This window comes from Oncorhynchus mykiss, chromosome 12 (assembly GCF_057628025.1).
Source record: "Oncorhynchus mykiss isolate SJ-2025 chromosome 12, ASM5762802v1, whole genome shotgun sequence".
In the NCBI taxonomy this organism is placed as follows: domain Eukaryota; kingdom Metazoa; phylum Chordata; class Actinopteri; order Salmoniformes; family Salmonidae; genus Oncorhynchus; species Oncorhynchus mykiss.
This window is the reverse complement of record NC_143033.1, coordinates 81,908,772-81,930,782: the sequence shown is the minus strand read 5'-3', so window position 1 is coordinate 81,930,782 and position 22,011 is coordinate 81,908,772. Positions and strand designations below refer to the sequence as shown.

The window sequence follows — 22,011 nt, the reverse complement described above, 5'->3', positions numbered from 1 at the left end:
GGATACCCATTCTAAATATCCACCTGTTGAGAGAGTAACCACTAAATAATATAATTTGTAGGCCTATACTTACCAGACCGGTATAGAGAACCTGGCTGGAGCAACAGTTGACCACAATTACCCCATGCCTACTATATCTCCCAAATATACAGGAGAATATCCACTTTGCCATGTGTCAGTCAAACTCAAGGGATGAAGATAGAAGCTAATACGCCGAGTTGTGGAAACAACTTCTATAATCTGTCACGTGACATAGTAATAGTCACTGGCTTTATAATGAAGAGGTGGACGTCTTTCAGGGCACGCAAGAGAGAGAGGAGGGAGGAGAAAGAGAGGGTGAGATAAGACAATAAGGCAGGTAGAGAGAGTGTTCGGATGAGATTGCATCAGGTAAGTAAAGCAACGTTATTTTCAGTTACAGTGCTCTTGTTGGTTACCATATAAATTCAGAGTATCTGCATATAAGTATCTGCATATCATGGCAAACAAATATCGAATGGCAGAGGAAAAAACATATTGTAAATTCATTACATTCAGTGGGTTAATTCTCTATTTTGTGGTACATTAATTCTCTAGGCAATTAATAAACAGGTTGTCACAACACTGCCATTTGTGCGTAAAGCAGCTGACCTCAGGTCGCTTAATTTCTGGTTCTAGTTAATTGCTCTCCACTCTCCCTCGCTTCAAATGCTATTATTTCATTCATGAGCACCGACGTCGTACTATTCATATTCTAAATTGTAAAATGACTCACATCTACATGGACCACATCCTATAAATACGGATTCTACTCCCTCTTGGTCATCTGTGCACAGGCTGTCCCAACAAGAGGAGGAAACTGAAGATTACCCTTCGTGTAACAGCCAAGAGAGAAGACTTGTGCAAACAAACAACAATAGAAGGAACAGAAGAATATCGAAGTAATCCAACTGGAGTTATAAAAGTTGTAAAATGTCTCTAGTGGGCGCCTTGCCTTTCCTGAAACCGCGCCTCTCCCCTTCTGTTTCTCCTGGGCGCCAAAGAAGACACACACTGCCAGCAAGCGAGTTCCGACCGCTCAACACGCAAGATGCCATCAGCGTGTTCGAAATCGAGAAAGAGGGTAAGTTGTCCATAAATTCAGTTATAAATGTGTGTATGTATTATGTGTTATGAATTAATGGTACGAATATACAATGTATGAGCGTTATCAGGGGTACTTAAATCGCGCGTAAAACTCGTGCCAACAGCCTCTCCTTGGGCTTTACGCACGTTGACTGGGCGCGCCAGTCTGTCTCTTCCTTTCCATAACACTTTGTATTAATCCCTTGTTATAGGTTTAATGCACTGATACGGATCCGCCTTGGCATTCTTAAATACAGTGAGTCCAAGGATGATGAAAACGTGTCTCTCTTTTCCTCCGCCAGCCTTTATATCTGTGTCAGGAGACTGCCCGCTCCATCTTGATGAGGTGCGTCATTTCCTCACGCTGTGTCCAGAGCTGTCCATGGGCTGGTTTGAGGAGGGGAGACTAGTAGCCTTCATCATTGGGTCCCAATGGGACCAGGACAGACTCACCCTAGTAAGACACTTCTATGATGTTATATAATTTCGTATTGATTCATAGGTAATTTACTCTATATCTTACTGTGTTTTTATTCGCTCACTGATATTTTTTCTCAATCAGGTGCTCTGTATTACATCACCATACATATTCTTGAATGAACTCTACTTGAGCTACATTTGCATTTTTCCTTTGCTGCAGGACGCCCTAACTCTTCACAAGCCCAAAGGTTCCACAGTTCATATCCATGTGCTGGCGGTCCACCGGACCTTCCGGCAGCAGGGCAAGGGCCCTATCCTGATGTGGCGCTACCTGCAGTACCTACGCTGCCTGCCCTATGTGCGCCGTGCAGTGCTCATGTGCGAGGACTTCCTGGTTCCCTTCTACCAGAAGTCTGGCTTCAAGGTGCAGGGCCGCTGTTCCATCACGGTGGCATCACTGACCTTCACAGAGATGCAGTACCCTGTGAGGGGCCATGCACTGATGCGGCGCAACAGTGAAGCTATTGGTTTTCCTCAGACTGTGTTATTATTGGAGGAACCGATTCAGAGGAGTGAGTCTGCATTGTTATTGGAGGAACAGACTCAGAGGACTGAGCCTGAGCCTGCTGATGTGTAAATCTTTTTTTACTCAGTAAGATATTAGATTCCTGTTGTACATATCAACTATGATGTAAAATAAAGTGATGTAAACATTTACATTTATATCTAAGATGGTAGTCTAAAGTGCACACCATACACGCATGAGCATGACCATGAGTCTTTAAGCTTTATTACAATGTTTTAATTTAACGTTATTTAATATGTGAATATTTCAATGTTAACTAGCTACATGCTAATGAATGTTAGAACATATATTGTGTGACTTTTGTCTGTGTGAGATTATATTTTTACTGCAAATGTTCCCATTTTATTTATTGGAAGTTTTGTCTGAAGGTTTGGGTTGCAAGCCCCCTCCTCTCTGACGGTATATGGACTGACGTCACTGACTACCAGGCTTTAGCAGCTCAACCGTGCCTCTTTATCTCTATTAGTGGGCATTAGGTATACTGTAAACATCTGAGGATTTACAAGAGGATCCTTTCATTGGACTGCCAGTAGATCTAGTGACTTAACAAGCCTGTTTTCATACGATGAGAAAAGTAGGCTACATCCACACCAATTTGGATTCATTTGTTACTGAAACTGTTTGTCTATTCATTTCCCTTTGGGTCACATGTGCAGAGCGTTAATCAAACCATGTAATATCTTCTCTTACTCCACCAGAACCTGTCTTACCCTTGAAACCAATCATATCTTTAATAAATATGTTTTTGTACTGTTTTTGTTATTCAAAAATATAATAAAGATGATAATGTATTAACGTTCTGAGCATGTTCAATTTGCATGACTTCAGTATAATAATTAAATTTACTGTTGATTCATTTAACTATATTTATTCATAAGAATGTACAACATCATACGCATACTTTGGCTGTGTTTACAAATGCAGCCCAATTCTGTTCTTTTGCAAAATTATTGGTCCAATAAGTGGGAAAAGATCCGAATTGGGCTACCTGTGTAAACGCAGCCTACCATTTGTCACGACCCAGAACTAAAGCTTGCGTGAACATGGCCAGCTACTGGACAGCAAAGACTACTGGACAGCAGCTTTCAATCTATAGCTAGAGGACTCCTGATATCTCCAGGCGACTTCAACCTACTTACGTCTACCTTCGGTTAATTTCTTTCCACCTCCTTCTTCCTCTCCTTGCCTCTTCTGGCTTCACCCTTTCCCGGACCCCTCCCACTCACAAGGCAGGCAATACGCTTGACCTAATCCTTACTAGAGGCTGTTTGCCTACTAATCTCACTGCAACCCCCCTCCAGGTCTCAGATCACTATTTTGTTTCCTTTTCCTCTGACCCAACCCACTCAGCCCCTACCCAGATGGTCATGTGCCGTCGCAATCTTCGCTCTCTCTCTTCCACTACTCTATCCTCATCTATCCTATCATCTCTCCCTTCTGCTAAATCTTTCTCCCTCCTGTCTCCTGATTCTGCCTCTTCAACCCTAGTTTCCTCCCTTTCCGTATCTTATGACTCGTACTGTCCACTTTCCTCTCGGCCGGCTCAGCCCTCCCCTCCAGTTCCATTGAGAAAATCATTGTGATCATACAGAACAGGGCGAAAATCGAGGAAAGCTAAACTTCTGGAGGACCAATCCTCCTTTCATTCCCTCCTCTCTACATTTTCCTCCTCTGTATCTGCTGCGAAAGTCACTTTCTATCACTTCAAATTTCAAGCTTCTTCCTCTAACCCTAGGAAACTATTTTCCACCTGCTCCTTCCTCCTTAATCCTCCACCCCTTCCTCATCCCTCTCTGCAGATTACTTTGTCAACCACTTTGAAAATAAGGTTGATGACATCAGCTCCTCATCCACTCAGCCTATTGAGTCTATTGGTCCCACTGACACAGAACAACTACGCTACGCCTTGACCTCTTTCTCCACTCTCTCTCCAGATAAAATCCTGAGACTAGTGGGGTCCTGAGACTAGTGGGGTCCGGCCACCCGACAACCTGCCCGATCAACCCATCCCCTCCTCCCTTCTCCTGAACATCTATGTGGAGACCTTCTCACTTCCCTCATCAACTCATCCCTGGCCACTGACTGCCTCCCCTCTGACTTAAAAATGTCCGGAGTCTCTCCCCTCCTCAAGAAACCAACACTTGACAACTCTGACATCAAAAACTATAGACTGGTATCCCTTCTTTATTTTCTTTCCAATAAAATTTAGCATGCTGTCTCTGACCAACTCTCTCGCTAGCTCTCTCAGAATGTCAGTCAGGCTTCAAGACAGGTCCCTCAGTTGAGACTGCTCTCCTCTGTATCAGTGAGGCTCTCCTCACTGCCAAAGCTGACTCTCTCTCCTCTGTTCTCATCCTCCTCCTAGATCTGTCCACTGCCTTTAACACAGTGAACCATCAGATCCTCCTCTCCACCCTCTCAGGGCTAGGCGTCTCAGGCTCTGCACACTCTTAGATTGCATCCTACCTGACAAGCCGCTCCTACCAGGTGATATGGAGAGAATCTGTGTCTGCACCACATACTCTCACTACTGTTGTCCCCCAGGGCTCGGTTCGAGGCCCTCTCCTTTTCTCTCTATACACCAAGCCACTCGGCTCCGTCATATCCTGACATGATCTCTCATATCGTTGTTATGCGGATGACACTCAACTACTTTTCTCCTTCCCCCTTCTGACACCCAGGTGGCGACACGCATCTTTGCATGCCTGGCCGATATCTCAGCTTGGATGTCGGCCCACCACCTCAAGCTAAACGTTGACAAGACGAAGCTGCTCTTCCTCCCAAGGAAGGCCTGCCCACTCCAAGACATCTCCATCACGGTTGACAACTCTACGGTGTTCCCCTCCCATAGTGCAAAGAACCTTGGTGTGACCCTGGACAACACCCTGTCGTTCTCTGCAAACATCAAAGAAGTGACCCGCTCCTGCAGATTAATGCTCAACATCCATCGAGTATGACCCTACCACACACAGGAAGCAGTGCAGGTCCTAATCCATTCACTTGTCATCTCCCGTCTGGACTACTGCAACTCACTGTTGACTGGGCTCCCCGCTTGTGCCATCAAACCCCTGCAGCTTATTAGACAAAGCCTTCCAGAGTACATTTTCCCCAATTAAGGCATACTGTCACCCTGTCAGTCTTCATCCACAGACCTGCCAGGTGAACAGCTGAACCCACACGGAAGGGTAAATCTGGCACAAGGAAATAAACTCCCCTCACTCATTTATTTAGAACCAAATTTACAAATAGAGCTCAATTATAACATGATCCGATTTTTCATCCTAAAATTTTATCATGACAAATTCTTTAAATCCCATCTACAAAGGGAAGACAACCACCACCATACATGTCAACAAAGCCATGTAAACACTGCTATGGTGTGTTTGAACTAATTCTAGCCACAGATCACCTAATTCCATCCTTTTGTTTAGAAATGTGTGCATTTCCCCTTGCTGCTCTGGATGTAATAGTGTTGGGATATTTTCTAGCCGTTAGTGAGGAGTGCTGCTGTATGATGTGTTTGCTGAGGTCATAGCAATGAAAGAAGGTCGACTCCCCCAGCCATCAGAGTTAGAAGCATGAGCGGCACTAAATTGTATTCAATGAAAGACAGGTGTCAGTGACGCCTATTCATCCCAACAGTGGAAACAGAGTGGTGCAAATGCTTCCTCTTGTGTGCAGTGGGCACAGGATCAGTGCCAAAGACCGTTGTATGGCATTATGGCAATAATCACACAGTAATACAAAAGGGCCTGCAATTACTTTCATCATCCATTATGCTTTGTTTACAATGACTGAAAACAACTTACTGTCACACCCTGATCTGTTTCACCTGTCTGTGTGGTTGTCTCCACCTCCTCAGATGTCGCCCATCTTTCCCATTATCCCCAGTGTATTTATACCTGTGTTCTCTGTTTGTCTGTTGCCAGTTCATCTTGTTGAGCGTACCAGCGGTTTTCCCACACTCCTGTTTTTGCTCTAGTCCCTGTTTTCCCGGTTTTGACCATTCTGCCTGCCGTTCTGAACCTTGTGACACTACCCTGGATTACTGACCTCTGCTTGCCCTGAGCCTGCCTGTCACAGATCCCTCTGGAACCGTGTCATTACGCACACCTGGTGCCCATTTCAATGATTGTAATTGTATAAATGTGCCCTTTGGTTCACACCATTGGGCTGTCGGTTATTGTTCCAATGTCCGTTGGTCGTGTGAGTACCTGTGCTGTGTTTTGGCTTTCGTGCCGCTTGTATTGCACAGATGATTACGGGTCTCATCCCGTGTGGTATCATTGTGTGCGTGTATGTTACGGGTCCCGTCCCGGTGTATTTATTCAAGGTACTCCTCGCTCTTTTGTTTGGGTTTCTACCCTGTGTTTTGTATATGTGTTTGTTTGGTCTTCGTCCCCGTGCCTTTACATGGCACTCTGTAATTTGGGTCAATAAAAAAACCTATTACGCATTCCTGCGACTGTCTCCCGATCCCTTTATTCCATCGGGACACTGCCTGCCATTCTGTACGTTTCGGACTCTGCTCTGGATTACTGACCTCTGCTTGACCTGTCGTTTGCCTGCCCCGTTTTTTTGTAATAAACCTTTGTTACTTCGAACTGTCTACATCTGGATCTTCTCCTGAGTCATGATACTTACTGTACTTTCATTGAGGTGGACGGACGATTCCATGCCACACCAACTTCCGTACTGCTAGTGAATGAGTGAGTTGTCGTCCTAATGTACACCATAATTTGTGTCGTTTCAGTCATGACAGTTATTCAGACAGCATGGACAAATCAACAAAGTGGTCCCTTAGACCTTTGACTGCTGTTTAAAAGAACAATATTACAATGATCAATCTGCCAACCAGGGCATTCAAGTTGTTGCCTGATGTATTTTTCTCAATTTTGGAATTTAGGGATCATCTACCTCAGCATGGAACCACAGTAAGTCATTTCACCAACCAGTGCAAAATACAATGTAACATTTGGACCTATTGGAAAAATTCACCATTGTCAAATGCATTCTTCTCATAGCTAGGCTGTGTTTTGTAATCGCTCTGTTTTTAATCCCTATATCATTTTAACCAGTTATGGCACCAGGTCACTAATTTTACAACCTCATTTTACAGGAGGGGGCCATTTCCTCCCCCAGGCAGGCTCATGTCCAGTAATCCCATAAAGCCCTGTCTGTAACCAACTAATCTGTTTACTAGACATCCCATAAGAGGGGACTCTCACCAGTCCCCACAACACCTTTCACCTCTCACCAGGACAAGGGGAGGGACATTTACATCTGTAGATCCTTAGTTACTGGCATAACGGCCCGTTTCGGTTGGACACACAGCAGCGCAGAAGCTCTCCAGATGAAATCCACTGTGTATTTCATTAGCATGCTACCTTGTTGTATGGTTCTGCCATCTCGTGAGAATGTCAAAACACGGACATTCTCATGTTATCATGTGGTCTCAGCTGGGTCACAGAAGTGAAATTGATTTTATTCATTTTTCACTTTTTCTATTATTGTTGCATTGTTTAAAGGTGAACATGCAAGTAAGAATGTCCATGTACTGTGTACAGTACACCACAATGTGTTCCTGTCCATATGACAAAAAACAACTTGAACTTCAACAATTACCACCATATTGGAGTAATCATACACAGAGACCAACACTTGTTTTGAAAAATGTAATGAGTGCTTATTTGGAAGTTTATTGGAAGAAATGGCTCTCACAATACTGAAAAACAAATCAAAGAAAGCTCTTCACCCAACATGAATTTAAATTATGTGTACATCAACTCTTGAGAATCATAGCATCAATAAAGAACAGGTAAATGTGTACAGTACAACCTAGACATTTTCTGACTTAAACAATCAGAACTATAAAAATGTTCTACCTTTACCATAAAGACATAAGAACATGTGTTTGTGTTGTTGTGATGTGAATTTCTATTTAGCACGTGGAGCTGTAGCATCTCTCTAGATCTGGCATGTGTGTCAGCCACATGTCTAGACTTGGCTGTAGGAGCCAGGGAATCGATAGTTGGAGTATGATGGTGCATCTTTGGAGTCACCGCTGGAGGCTGCAGGGAGCAGCAAGAGCCCTGTAGTGACATCTTTTTTGCAGCGATCCATTGCCTCCTTGTATGAGATCTTCTCTTTCGTGATGGGGTCAATCAACTCTTTGGTGTGGGCAGACTTGTCTTGGAGGTTCTTGGCTACTGTGCTGTCGATTATCTTGGTGTTAAGAGCATCTTGGACACTGATGCGACCAGCTTTATGGGGGTTCACCAGCCCCCCAGTCAGGTACTGTGCTTCCATGTACCTCACGGCACTATCCTGAGGTATCCAGCCTTTCTCAGCCGCTTGCCCTACTGCGAGACGCTCCTTAGTCACAGGATCCTCCACTCCAGTGAAGGCCTTCTGAGCATTCAGCAGCAGATGCATGTGACTTTTGTCAATGAGACCCAGCTCAACTGCTTTGTGAACAGAGAATTTGTCCTTTCTGTTGAGGTCGACGATGCCACCCGTGGCTGCCTGTGCCTCCAGGAGCTTCTGGGCTGTGGTTGGGTCAATAAGGTTTCGAGTCAGGGCACTACGTACAGACATACGACTGTTGGTGGTGGAGTCCAGCACCCCAGAGATTGGGAAGAGCTCATCACCGCTAGAAATATTCAGGTTGCTATTGCTGCCGTATCTATTGTTTGTGAGACTTGAGTAGGAAGACCTTAGTGATGATGGCATTGTGCTCAAAGAAGATGCTGCAGTGGTATTTGTCGGTGTCCTTGGTGTTGCGATTGGACCAATGTAAGGCTTTGGTCTGGAATCCCCAGCGACCAGGAGAGCAAATTCTGAAATAGGCATTTTACCCTCCTTGTAGCGGTGCAGATCGGACTGAGTCAAGCGGCCATCCTTTAGAGCATTCTTGACAGAGAACTGCTTTCCACTCTTGCGATCCTGCAGAATCGAGGTCTCCCCATCTGGACCCGTTGAGGTGATCTCCTCCCAGTCACATTCTAGCTCCTGAAGGTGGATGTACTGGTTGCGGTCAATCAGACCCTCTAAGTAGGCATCATATGGTGACATGTCTTTGCCAGTCTCGGGGTCAAGGATGCTGATTCTAGTGGAGAGGTTGGTCTCTCTGGTGTGTGTCTCAGAGTGGTCATCTTTCTTAAGATTGTTCTGCAGCTCCATAATGTAGGTCTCCTTTTGGTGTATCCGGTCTTTTTCATCCAGGATGTCCTTCTCTAGACGTTGTACCTCAGAATCCATCTTGAAGCCCCTTTGCCTGTTAATCTGGTTTCTCTCACTCATCAGCTTGGATTGCAGCTGGAACGATATGCTTAAATCATGTTTCTCAGACTCCAAAGTCCTCAGTGTTTTGAGGAAATTTTCCTTCTCTCTCATCAGGGAATCTCTATTGAGGGTGATGCTTGTTTCTTCATGAGAGGTGCTTGACTTTGTGGTCTGGAGCCGGGTCACTTTGGTATTAAGCCTCTGGATTTCATCTTCTTGATCCCGTCTGGAACTTCTTTCCTGCAACACTAGATCTCTGAGATGGTCCCTCTCAGCCTCCACATTCTGGTCCTTCTCCACCCGAATCACCTCTTTATATACAGTCTTTTCAATGGACTTTTCCTTGCGCAAGATGTCTAACTTGATCTTCAGGTTTCGGATGTCCCTTTCCAACCGACTGATGTTGGTTTCCTCCATATCCATGTCTGTGCGTAAGCCACTGGTTAGTTTCTCAAGCTTGGGGTCTCTCTCCACTTTGAGAACTTCCTCAATAATGATCTTCTCCGCAATGGGTTGAGGGGTATTGTCAAGCTCAAGGATGCGAGATTTGATCTGTCTAAGCTCTGTTTCTACTTGGATCTTCTTTTGCCGGTCGTCCATCAGTGCCAAGTTTCTCTCTTTCTCCTCAACCAGGGCTCTCAACTGTCGAACTTCCAATTCCAGTTTTCTACGGGATTTAACCACTTCATCCAAGTTCTTGTTCAGCTTTTCATACTCCAGGAGTTGTTTTGGATCCTTCTCAAGACGCACCACTTCCTGCATCACAATCTTCTCCTCTGGTTTCTGCCTTTCCACCATGATGTACTTGTTCTGCAGGTCAAAGACAGTTTCCTCCATGTTGCGTCGTTGCTGGATTTCCTCCCTCACATCTCTCCTCAGACGGTCAGCCTCCTTCTCCAGTAGGGGGTCATTTTCGTATTTGACTACCTCTTTGTTTACAAGCTTTGTCTCTAACTTAGACTTTTCAACCTTCCATTCATCTCTCTCTTTGCGCAGGCGGCTCAGCAGATCCAGGGTGCTGTCATATGAGACCCGCAGAAGTGAAACCTGGTCATTCAACCTCTTGATTTCCCTGATGACCTCTGGGCTCTTCTCCTCTTTAATCACTTCCTGGGTCACTTCCTTGTACTCCGACTTGGGTTTCTGGGAACGCAGAGTTTTAAGATCTACCATAACTGAGTTGATTTCTTTCTCCAGATCAGTGTGGTTTCGATTAGAGTCGTGCAGCTCTTTCCTTAGCCTCACCAGCTCCACCTCTGTCTCAGGGTCCACCCTGTAGATCTCATTGACGATCTCCTTGACCTCAAGCTTGGGCCGCACCTTCTCCACTTCACTGTAGCGGATCTGGAGGAGGGTGAGTTCCTTCATCAAATCACTGTTCATCTTGTTCTCCTCTTCCAGGCTGGTGTGGATAGTCTTAACCTCGTCAATGAGTTTTGGGTCCTGTTCCACCCTCTTCAGCACCTTGGTAACAATCTTAGGCTGGATAGTGGGAATGATCCTCTCAAGTGTGTTGATTTGGCTCCTAGTGCGGAATATGTCATCATTGAGGGACTTGGATCTTAACCCCTCCTCTGAGATCTCGGTCTGAAAGGTCAGAACTGCTTTCAGCATCTCCGGGTCCTTCTCTAGTCTCACCACCTCCTTTTTCACTACTCGTTCTTTGATAGTCGGTCTCTTCTGTGCCAGAACTGTGATCTCAGTCTTCATGTGGACCGTCTCTGTATCTCTCACCTGGACCTCCTGCTCCAGCTTGCGCATCTCCTCTCTCAGCTTGGTGGCCTCCTTGTCAAGCTGGGGGTCCCTCTCAAACTCAGTCAACACCCTGGTCAACAGCCTAGGTGTGACATTTGTCAGCTCAGTCTCCCGGCGGATGATATTCTCATTGACAACCTTTATCTCTGTCTGGGTGCCAGAGTGTTTTATAGTCTCATCTTGGATTCGACTCTTCAGGGACACCAGGTCACCCTCTAGTTTGGGGTCACGGTAGTACTGCACAACTTCCCTCTCCTCCATTCGTTCCACACCTCTACGGCTTTTCAGTGAAATAAACCTCTTTCTGTATGTTGCTAGGTCATTCTCAGCATGGGAGCGCCTGGTGGTCTCATCCGCCAGCTCTCTCTTTAGAACGTCTGTTTCCTCCAGGTCTTTCTGCTGGCTCTGCAGCTGCCGCTGCTGTTTCACCTCCACCTGGCTCACCTTCTCTTCATTCTGTTCAGAGCAGGTAACAGTGGACAATATAGTTTAACCTATACTAGTGTTTTTTTATAAGGAATTACAGAATCCACTGTGTTGATGTTTTACAAAGTAATTGTGTCATACCTGGGCAATTATATTCTTAGCGAATCCCATCTTGTTGAGAAGCTGATCATTCTCTGCAGACACCTCTGAGTAGAGGTTCAGTAGAGCTCTTTCCTGAAACAGAAAAATACAGTCTCTAGTCAGATCATGGACCTTGAATCAATGCCCAAACTTGAATGCAAATTAAGTCAACTATAGGATGAGGATTGTTGCAGTCTCCCAGGTCCACAATACCTTTTTAAGCACAGCGTCAGCCATGGCGGATGTGTGACGTCTTTTGGCATCTTCATCATCCACATCTTTCAGTGTACCACGGTACTTATCAGATTTGGCCTCATACTCCTACGAGACATGGTGAATATTTATTTTCTCTTTTAAGAACAACATTGACCAAAACCCTTCAACGGATAAGGACATTTTTAATGGTAGCTCTGTTTATATTAATTTTTTTCTACTCACATTGAGGACATTCTGCAAGTCACGGGACTGTTTCACTGCTAGGCCCACATCATCTGATTTCCTTTTTATATCCTCCACCACTCTCTGAAAAGAAAGCAAACACACAATAAGAACAAGATAATGTACTGCAGAAAACTAACGATGTTCATAGCAGGGACAATTTTTGAGATAAAATAACACAAAAATAAACCCACAAACCTTCTGAGAGTTCTGCTTGGAGTTAATTTGAGAAAGTCCATCACTTGGATTGATCGTATTATTAGGCAGGTTGGTCAAAAATAAGTTCAATGATTGGACAGAGCTCTGGAAGCCTTGATTCTTATTGGTTGCCTCTTGTAGCAGAACCGTTCTATAACAATAGATTTTTTATTAAGCATCAGTATATCATAGACCACAGAAGTAACCACAGACACAAGACATATACAGTGCCTTGCGAAAGTATTCGGCCCCCTTGAACTTTGCGACCTTTTGCCACATTTCAGGCTTCAAACATAAAGATATAAAACTGTATTTTTTGTGAAGAATCAACAACAAGTGGGACACAATCATGAAGTGGAACGACATTTATTGGACATTTCAAACTTTTTTTACAAATCAAAAACTGAAAAATTGGGCGTGCAAAATTATTCAGCCCCCTTAAGTTAATAGAATCTGTGGAAAGAACTGAAAACTGCTGTTCACAAATGCTCTCCATCCAACCTCACTGAGCTCGAGCTGTTTTGCAAGGAGGAATGGGAAAAAATGTCAGTCTCTCGATGTGCAAAACTGATAGAGACATACCCCAAGCGACTTACAGCTGTAATCGCAGCAAAAGGTGGCGCTACAAAGTATTAACTTAAGGGGGCTGAATAATTTTGCACGCCCAATTTTTCAGTTTTTGATTTGTTAAAAAAGTTTGAAATATCCAATAAATGTCGTTCCACTTCATGATTGTGTCCCACTTGTTGTTGATTCTTCACAAAAAAAATACAGTTTTATATCTTTATGTTTGAAGCCTGAAATGTGGCAAAAGGTCGCAAAGTTCAAGGGGGCCGAACACTTTCGCAAGGCACTGTATAACTGTGACATAAAAACTCAGAAAAAAAGAAACGTCCTCTCACTGTCAACTGTGTTTATTTTATGTGTAAATATTTGTATGAACATAACAAGATTCAACAACTGAGACATAAACTGAACAAGGTCCACAGACATGTGACTAACAGAAATTGAATAATGTGTCCCTGAACAAAGTGGGGGTCAAAATCAAAAGAAACAGTCAGCATCTGGTGTGGCCACCAGCTGAATTAAGTACTGCAGCGCATTTCCTCCTCATGGACTGCACCAGATTTGCCAGTTCTTGCTGTGATATGTTACCCCACTCTTCCACCAAGGCACCTGCAAGTTCCCGGACATTTCTGGGGGCAATGGCCCTAGCCCTCACCCTCCGATCCAACAGGTCCCAGATGTGCTCAATGGGATTGAGACATCACTGGCCATGGCAGAACACTGACATTCCTGTCTTGCAGGAAATCACGCACAGAACGAGCAGTATGGCTGGTGGCATTGTCATGCTGGAGGGTCATGTCAGGATGAGCCTGCAGGAAGGGTACCACATGAGGGAGGAGGATGTCTTCCCTATAACGCACAGCGTTGAGGTTGCCTGCAATGCTGTGACACACCGCCCCAGACCATGACGGACCCTCCACCTCCAAATCGATCCCAATCCAGAGTACAGGCCTCAGTGTAACGCTCATTCCTTAGATGATAATCTTGAATCCGACCATCACCCCGGTGAGACAAAACCACAACTCGTCAGTGAAGAGCACTTTTTGCCAGTCCTGTCTGGTCCAGCGACGGTGGGTTTGTGCCCATAGGCGATGTTGTTGCCGGTGATGTCTGGTGAGGACCTGCCTTACAACAGGCCTACAAGCCCTCAGTCCAGCCTCTCTCAGCCTATTGCGGACAGTCTGAGCACTGATAGAGGGAGTGTGCATTCCTGGTGTAACTCGGGCAGTTGTTGCCATCCTGTACCTGTCCCGCAGGTGTGATGTTCGGATGTACCAATCCTGTGCAGGTGTTGTTACACGTTGTCTGCCACTGCGAGGATGATCAGCTGTCTGTCCTGTCTCCCTGTAGCGCTGTCTTAGGCGTCTCACAGTACGGACATTACAATTTATTGCCCTGGTCACATGTGCAGTCCTAATGCCTCCTTGCAGCATGCCTAAGGCACGTTCATGCAGATGAGCAGGGACCCTGGGAATCTTTCTTTTTGTGTTTTTCAGTCAGTAGAAAGGCCTCTTTAGTGTCCTAAGTTTTCATAACTGTGACCTTAATTGCCTACCATCTGTAAGCTGTTAGTGTCTTAACGACCGGTCCACATGTGCATGTTCATTAATTGTTTATGGTTCATTGAACAAGCATGGGAAGCAGTGTTTAAACCCTTTACAATGAAGATCTGTGAAGTTATTTTAATTTTTATTAATTATCTTTGAAAGACAGGGTCCTGAAAAAGGGACGTTTCTTTTTTGCTGAGTTTAGCTGTGTGACAGATGGGGTTCTCACCTCTCCTGTAGCTGACTGTTGACGTTGGCATAGCGGTTCTTCAGGTGTTTGACCTCTGTCTGCTGGCGGCGGATGTCTGGGCAGTACTCATGGAAGCCCTTCTGCAGGGAGCTGCTCAGCTGCTCTGTGGACTCCAAGTCCCTGCTCAGCTTCAGCATCTCGTCCTGCTTTAACGCTACATCCTTGCGCATGTTCTGTTTGTAGGACAAGGGAGAAACACATGGGACTGATCAAAGAGGATGGGTCAATCAAAGCAAAACACTCACTGCAACTTGTAAGAGTCCATCACAATGACATGATGTGTGATGAACTTTAAGTAGTCATATGACTGAAATACTGTTACCTGAAGCTTCTGGATGCGTGTCTGGAGGACATTGGGAACATCAGGGATGGCAGCATCTTCAGCCAGCTGCTCCTCAAAGCCAGAGACTGAGTTGTCCACCGTATTGATCTGCCTCTCCAAGAACATGGAAGCTGTGGCTCTGGTCAAGATAAAACAAATTAGTGAGTGAGAATAATCTTGAGCAATTGGATGTAAATAAAATAAAAACAGGTAAAAAATCAGAACATATAGCTAACACAACCTTTACATAGGTTTTTATTTATTTCACATTGTAAACTAAATTCTTACTTTTTGTTGTACAGGTCACAGAGGACGTTGGTGTCGTCAAACTTGTTGTTAAGACCACTCAGTTTGAGGGACAGGGCGGAGGTGGTGGGCTCAAGGGGCTTCTGGGCTAGGATGGGATCCATATCTCTCTGGACCGCTGTCTTCTCTGCCTCCAGGTTCCTAACAGTCAGGGTGGCCCTCTGCAGGGCAAAACACACCATGGATATCACACTCTGGAACCACACTGTCCATTATAATGATGCTATGTAGCAGGCTGCAGTGGTCTGAAATAAAAAACAATCCCTTCACCTCATGCTCCTTCAGCCTGTTGGCCAGGTCACATGTGGGGTCACTGCGATCCAGAGGGGCCCTCAGCCGGCTCAGAATGTCCTTCTCACTGTGGTCCAGGTTCTTGCTGATCTTGTCCAGCTGGCTGGCCAGCACTGTGGTCTTTGGGTCCACTTGGGCATTAGCCACAGGGGCTGAGGACAAGCAGAGGGTACAGTGAGAAATAAGGGGACAGGAGAGGGCCACACTGAGTCTAGTCCCCTGTATCGACTAGGGTCCCACTGTGAGTTCAAACTAAGTGATTTCTGCTAAAGTTCTTAGCAAGTGGGGGGATGTTCCACTCACCTGCTCTCACTGAGCGCACCACCTCCACACCGGGGCTCCTCAGGGAGGCCATCAGAGTAGTTCTCTTTCTCTTCAGGTTAGAAAGCTCTCTGTCCAGACTGGACACACAAACACACAATGTCATTACAGTTCGCCTGGGATGGTGGTTAAGTTTTGGGTCATTGTAATAAGGAGTCTTGTTTTCTCTCTTTACCTTTCCACTTTCTCAAGGGCCTCAGTGTCTGGCGGTGGGACCAGGAAGCAGGCCCCAGGCAGGGTTTTGGTCTTCCCAGTGCTGGTCTGGACCTCCCAGTTCTCATCGTCTAAGTTGGACTTTAGCATGAGCTTCTCTGCTTGAGACACTGAGTCCTAAGGGTGACAGGAGTTTGCATCATTATATTATGCTACAGCTGTCAATTGACAGGACATTAGCTTGCCCTTTAATTTCTCAGAACTCTCACAATGCTATTCTATGAAGCTATTTTCTACCTCTCCATTGGTCCATTCACACAGGGACACCACAGGGGTGGGTTTGGTGGGGCGGAGACGCCGCAGCTTCAGAGGGGCGATGGTGCTGCTGAACTCCCTCAGGGCTACGAGGCGCTGTTCGTTCCTCTCTATCGCTCTCTCATCACCCTGAGGATATGAGGTACAGAAGATATTAGAGAACAGATTGAAATAATGCTGTACGTCATAGAAACGACTGAACTTAGATACAAAGAATAAACCAAATCTCACCTCAAGCTGTAGCAGGATCTCTGGGTTGTTCTTGTTGTTCAGTGATTTGGGGTCCAGATTAGAGTTGAGTCTCTTCATGGACTCAGACAAGGTCTCTACATCCAGCTGGTACTGTGGGTAGGAACACACATGGGAGTAATGTTACATTGAGCCATGACAACGAGCCATAAGAAACGTCCTTTCCCAGGGTTAAGAGATGATGTACCTTCCTGTAGTTGTCTATGTTGTCAAGGTGTACCTCCTGGCAGATACACAGGTTTAGGAAGCTCTGCCACTCGTTCTGCAATGCGTCGCTGTGTGCCTGAGACAAACCAAGCATGTTGCCCCATGGAAGATCAGAGTAGATGATGAGGTGAGTAACACATGTGTAACTCAATGTGAGTCCTATACTTAAGCTATTACAATGGGAAAGGTTTATATTTTGTAGCCATATAAACATACCCGTATTGTGGAGCTGGCAGGGTGCTTCATTTCAACGAGACGATCCCCATCCATCTGTAGCTGGTTGGTCTCGCTCTCATGTGTTAGCAGAGTGTTGTTTTTGAACTTCTCGTACTCCATGCGCACCCCTGGGGGGTCCAGCATGCGGTCGCTCCAGTCCTTCCTGAGGATCCTCTCCTGGTACTCGCTCAGGTAGACCAGCTCCTTACTGCAGCCCTGCATGTAGTCATACAGAGAGGCCAGGTACCTGTGTCTCCACAGGGATGCCTCCTGCACCACACAGCATGAGGAGAGACAGATCAGTCACACCTGGACTATCTTATAGTCAACGATGGAGAGATAGCACAGGCACAAAGGTTCAAATACAACCACAACAGTGTAGCATTCTGAGCCCCTTTGACATGTCAGAGCCATACTTTAATGCACACACAGATGTATTAAATAACTTCTGGACTCACCAAGAGATCTGTGTACTGTCTCTGAATGGTAGACAACTTTGACTGTGGACAGAAAACAAACCATGATAATCATTGTTTCGAGTTTATCCCTAGTTTTGGTGAGATTCAGAATGAAGAAAGCAGCCGAGGGCTTTGTAGTCGTTACCGGAGAGCCAGTGCTGCTGCGGTTCATTTGGGAGCCGTAGGCCTCGATCTCCTGGTGCAGGATGTTATGAGAGGCAATCTGCTTCTCCACATCAGACAGGTTGGGCCCGTACCTCTCTGCACTTATCTGCTTCTATAACACACAACACAACACACAGGTATAGTAAATCCTCTAGAGTTCAGCTGTATGTTTACCTCAACCACATGTCTTGTTAACTTTGTTTGGCTGTTTTCCCTCTGGGGATAATACAGCTTTGTACCACTACTACTACATTCAGAAAGATATGTTACTCCAAGCAACTAGGAGGTAATACCAAAGGTTTGGTTGCACCAGCAGAAAGCAGTGGTCAACCAAAGTTGTTATATAATGGCAGGACAGTACCGTCTACGGTCATACTGGTCTTGAATAGAGTGTTACCAAGGATATGGCAGGCTCACCTGTTTCTCCTCCAGCACCTGAGACCAGTCAATCCTGGGAGTGAGCTCCACCTCCTGCACTGCCTCATACAGGTCCCGGTACATGGTACAGTCCTTAGACCAGCGGTCATGGAGGTTTCTCACACTGAGGACCAGAAAAAAATGAGAAATAAGAGGCATATTGAAAGAGGGAAAGGGAGAACGTGTGTGTGTGTGTGTGAGTGTGAGTGTGTGTGTGTGTGTGTGTGTGTGTGTGTGTGTGTGTGTGTGTGTGTGTGTGTGTGTGTGTGTGTGTGTGTGTGTGTGTGTGTGTGTGTGTGTGTGTGTGTGTGTGTGTGTGTGTGTGTGTGTGTGTTCTTGCTGGAACTCACTCAATCTCTATCTCTCCAGCCTGTGGGTGTGAAATCTTCTTGGCCCGGTCCACATCCAGGAACAGATCCTTCAGCAGCCCCTCAGCCTCAGCTAGGATCTCTGTATTCTCCTTCTGGTGCAGTAAGGGCCTGTCCTTCTTGTCATTCACTGTGTCCTGGAACAGAAACGGAAAGCCACTCATCATGACACATTTGTGTTGAATTGCACATTGATAAAATATCTGTGGGGGGATTGAAAAGTTTTTACTTGATCAAGTGGAATTAAGGGATGCGTATTTCATTAAGTTGGGCATTGTAACGTGTTAGGTAAAAGTGTACGTATAACTGTGTAATTACATACACAGGCAGTGTGTGGGTAGGGATGGTAGGACCTCTTACCACAGCCATCAGCTCCTCAGAGCGCAGCACATTCTTCTCCACCTGGTCTGCATTGCTCTGCATGCGTGCCACCAGCACGGCCACATCATTACCTTGGCTCCTGGGAAGAGAAAAGACAAACCTCCATTCACATCAGTGTAATTGGCACATTGTTGAAACCAGTAGGCCTATCTAAGAGAGATCAGTAGAGCAACCTGAATGTTCAGGAACCAGACTCCAGGTTTGGTAGAATAATCCAAATGAGAACCAGACTCAGGCAGAACAACTCCACAAAGGACTGTCAATCATCTACACTCATCTAGCAATCAACAAATCTTTAAGTCTGTATGTTCTTGTACTTATTGTTCTGTCATTCCTACTCGTAGTCGCTGTTATGAAAGTCAGCTATTTATTCGTACACACCCTCACATTGATGGATTATTGAGGAGTGTCCTCAGGAATTTACAGTGAATGGGTGACATAGCACATGGAATTCTACTGATGTCCCCATGAATCGCTTTGATCCAAGTTAATAGCTGATGAATGCAATTACATTCCAATGGGACAATAAATGAATAGTGATAGTGGGGGAGAGATTTACTGTTTCAACATTGTGGTATCCAGTGTCTCATACATGCCTTGTTGACAGTTCTGAGTCAGGCAACTTTAGGCAACTGCTTATCTCTGTTAGTATATGTGGTAAAATGACAAAGTCCACATAGCTGTAGAAGCCATCTAGGTTTGGCAGAAACATCCTGTCATACCCTGTCACATCCTAAAAAAGGTTCAAAGGAGTTAGATAATGCATAGCTACCGTACCAAAGCAAACAGCACACATACATGTCAGGGTGAGTAGGAGTGTGACAGGCAGACACTAAAGGGAAGCCTAAAAGTCACCCTGCTGGTTCTATAAGATAGAGAGCTGAAAAGGATCCAGACTATACACCCTGTCGCTCCAAGACACACCCCAGTGTAGGAGTGATGTGGAGGGTGTTCCTGCATGTGGTGAGTGACACAGTGTTCAGTGATGTAAAGGAACTGAAAGATAAGGCTCAGATTATTGATTTATCAAGGCACACTTGAAAGGAACATAGCACATATTTCACAAAAACATATAATCTATTAATCTCTACGCAACTTTGTAGATACACAAATCTGATAGAACCTGTTTAAGCAACAGAACACACAGTACATACCCTCTTCTCTATATAAACATAAATCCTGAGTGTTCCAGCGATGTACCGAAACACATTCCACATCTGCTGTCTGTCACTCACTTCTGTGAGATCACACTTCTTCAAACAGTGCTTTTATGTGCTCTGGGCTCTTTGTTACCGGGCCAGGCCACTTTAGTGTAACATAGTATTATCCATCAGAGCTATTGTTGCTCTGTCTACATAATTAGTCAGAGCAGCCATCTACTGAATACTGAGAGCAATGTGGAAGATCAATGCACCTTAATGTCACACCCCATTGCTAAAGGCACACATCAGTGGTTACATACAACACAGTCCAAAAACCAGTGAAATTACTCTTTTCTCAGTAAAGTTAACAAATTGTGACAGTTACTACAGAAATTATTGTCTTGTGTCATCATCAATCAGTGGCAGATAAGATTGATTTTACACTTATGTAAGGTAGCAATGAGGCGTTACCAATACTAAGTGCTCATAGATCAAATCTGATACTTCATCTAAATCATCTCCTGCATTTTCATGGAAAACTGCAGACTCTTAAAATACACTATCATTCCAAGTTGGACATAGAAAAGACCAGTCAACAAATGCCCCCATGTGCAGTGGACTAGATTCCAGGTTGCCCCAACAGGGAATACAAGCAGGCTGAGATGAAATGAAAAAGAGAAATAAGAGACAGAGAAAAGAGAAGCAAAGAGAAGGAAACATGACACATCAAAGTTCAGGCAACGGAGGGCAAACTCACTGGGCCACTTTCACCAGGTCGTACTCCTTCTTCTTGCTAAACATCCTGGGAGGCTGTGTGTTCTGTCAGTCCCAGTGCAATTACCTTACTCCTCACTTCCCTCTCCTCGCTGTACCTCTCTCTCTAGCCGTGTCTCCTCTCTCTAGTTAAAGAGCAGCCACCTGCCTCAGCTCCACCCCAATGAACAGGTGTGTCATTATGAAGGCACTAGACCAGAGGAACAGACCGGGTAGACCTGTTCCTCTCTCCTGTTCTCCATCCCACTCTCTCTCTCGCTCTCTCTGTCTCTCTCTCACTTTCTCTCCATTCCTACACACCTGCATTCCTATCTTTTAATATATTTACTTTGCCTTACCTGGGCATAATCAATAAAGATAGTTTTGTTATAGACAATGTTGAATAGGCACTGCTTTTCTAAATCAAGGGAATCAACACTAAGAGATACACATTATTATAACAGTGTGATTCCTCATTGGTAGACTTCCAATGGAGAAACACTGGAATGTGGCAGGGCCAGTCCCCTGATAGATTCCAGGGTGCTACTCACTCACATTTACTGACTTCAATCAAACCAATCTAAATTCATTCCCACCTTGAAACATTGGAGATTGAATTATCTAGTAATGACATTAAACCACTGATTAGTTGTTATTACAAACAGAATATCTAGATTCTAGACATATTTGGGATGAAATGCCAGAACACCAAAAGGCTGTAGTGTAATGCCAAACAATGCCCAAAGTTCACACTGCATAAAAACATATCCAACAAGAATCGTAATAGTTACTACTACATACACCTTTATTGAAGGTTGGGCACACCACATTCCAACTGTGCTATCCACCCAACAAGCAAACAGTGAAGGTCAATAATGTTTAGAGAGTATCAGACTAAGGGGGTGTGATCTGTGGGTAGTAATAATATCACAAAAATATGCAAGGAAAATGTAATAGATATTTGTAGTAGTTATGATGACACCTATTTAAATGTTGTGTTAGCCTGACACGCTAGCCCACTACAGAAAGACAGAAAGGGTGCAGTGAAACTGGACAAGTTAAAACAGGCCTTACCGGAGATAATAAACAAAATGTGACAAACGTGACAAGCATTTGACATCACCATTGATCCTTTATTTTAGGAAGTCAAAACTGTGCAGACCAAAGTGAGTGGTCGTGCTGGTTTGCATTGTTGTTTGTAGCTTAGCCATCGGGTACAGCATCAGACATC

General features: G+C 44.9%; 2 protein-coding genes across 2 annotated transcripts; one reads left to right on the top strand and one right to left on the bottom strand.

The window, feature by feature from the left end:
* Positions 1–281: 281 nt before the first annotated feature.
* Positions 282–2,905, top strand: LOC110538513 (serotonin N-acetyltransferase-like). The gene is made up of 4 exons (XM_021625380.3): positions 282–390; positions 816–1,102; positions 1,407–1,561; positions 1,745–2,905. The coding sequence occupies exons 2-4, from the start codon at positions 952–954 to the stop codon at positions 2,159–2,161; spliced, it is 723 nt and encodes a 240-aa protein (XP_021481055.1). The 5' UTR covers positions 282–390; positions 816–951; the 3' UTR covers positions 2,162–2,905.
* Positions 2,906–7,774: 4,869 nt separating this feature from the next.
* LOC110538512 (envoplakin) lies at positions 7,775–21,056 on the bottom strand. The gene is made up of 21 exons (XM_021625377.3): positions 20,785–21,056; positions 18,865–18,964; positions 18,487–18,641; positions 18,137–18,260; positions 17,700–17,831; positions 17,555–17,596; positions 17,097–17,366; positions 16,861–16,956; positions 16,656–16,766; positions 16,407–16,553; positions 16,132–16,286; positions 15,939–16,036; positions 15,615–15,787; positions 15,327–15,505; positions 15,039–15,177; positions 14,696–14,889; positions 12,353–12,503; positions 12,155–12,238; positions 11,930–12,037; positions 11,717–11,809; positions 7,775–11,605 (listed from the first exon to the last, which is right to left on the bottom strand). Exons 1-21 carry the CDS (start codon positions 20,826–20,828, stop codon positions 8,108–8,110), a joined length of 6,093 nt encoding a protein of 2,030 aa, XP_021481052.2. The 5' UTR covers positions 20,829–21,056; the 3' UTR covers positions 7,775–8,107.
* Positions 21,057–22,011: the final 955 nt, after the last annotated feature.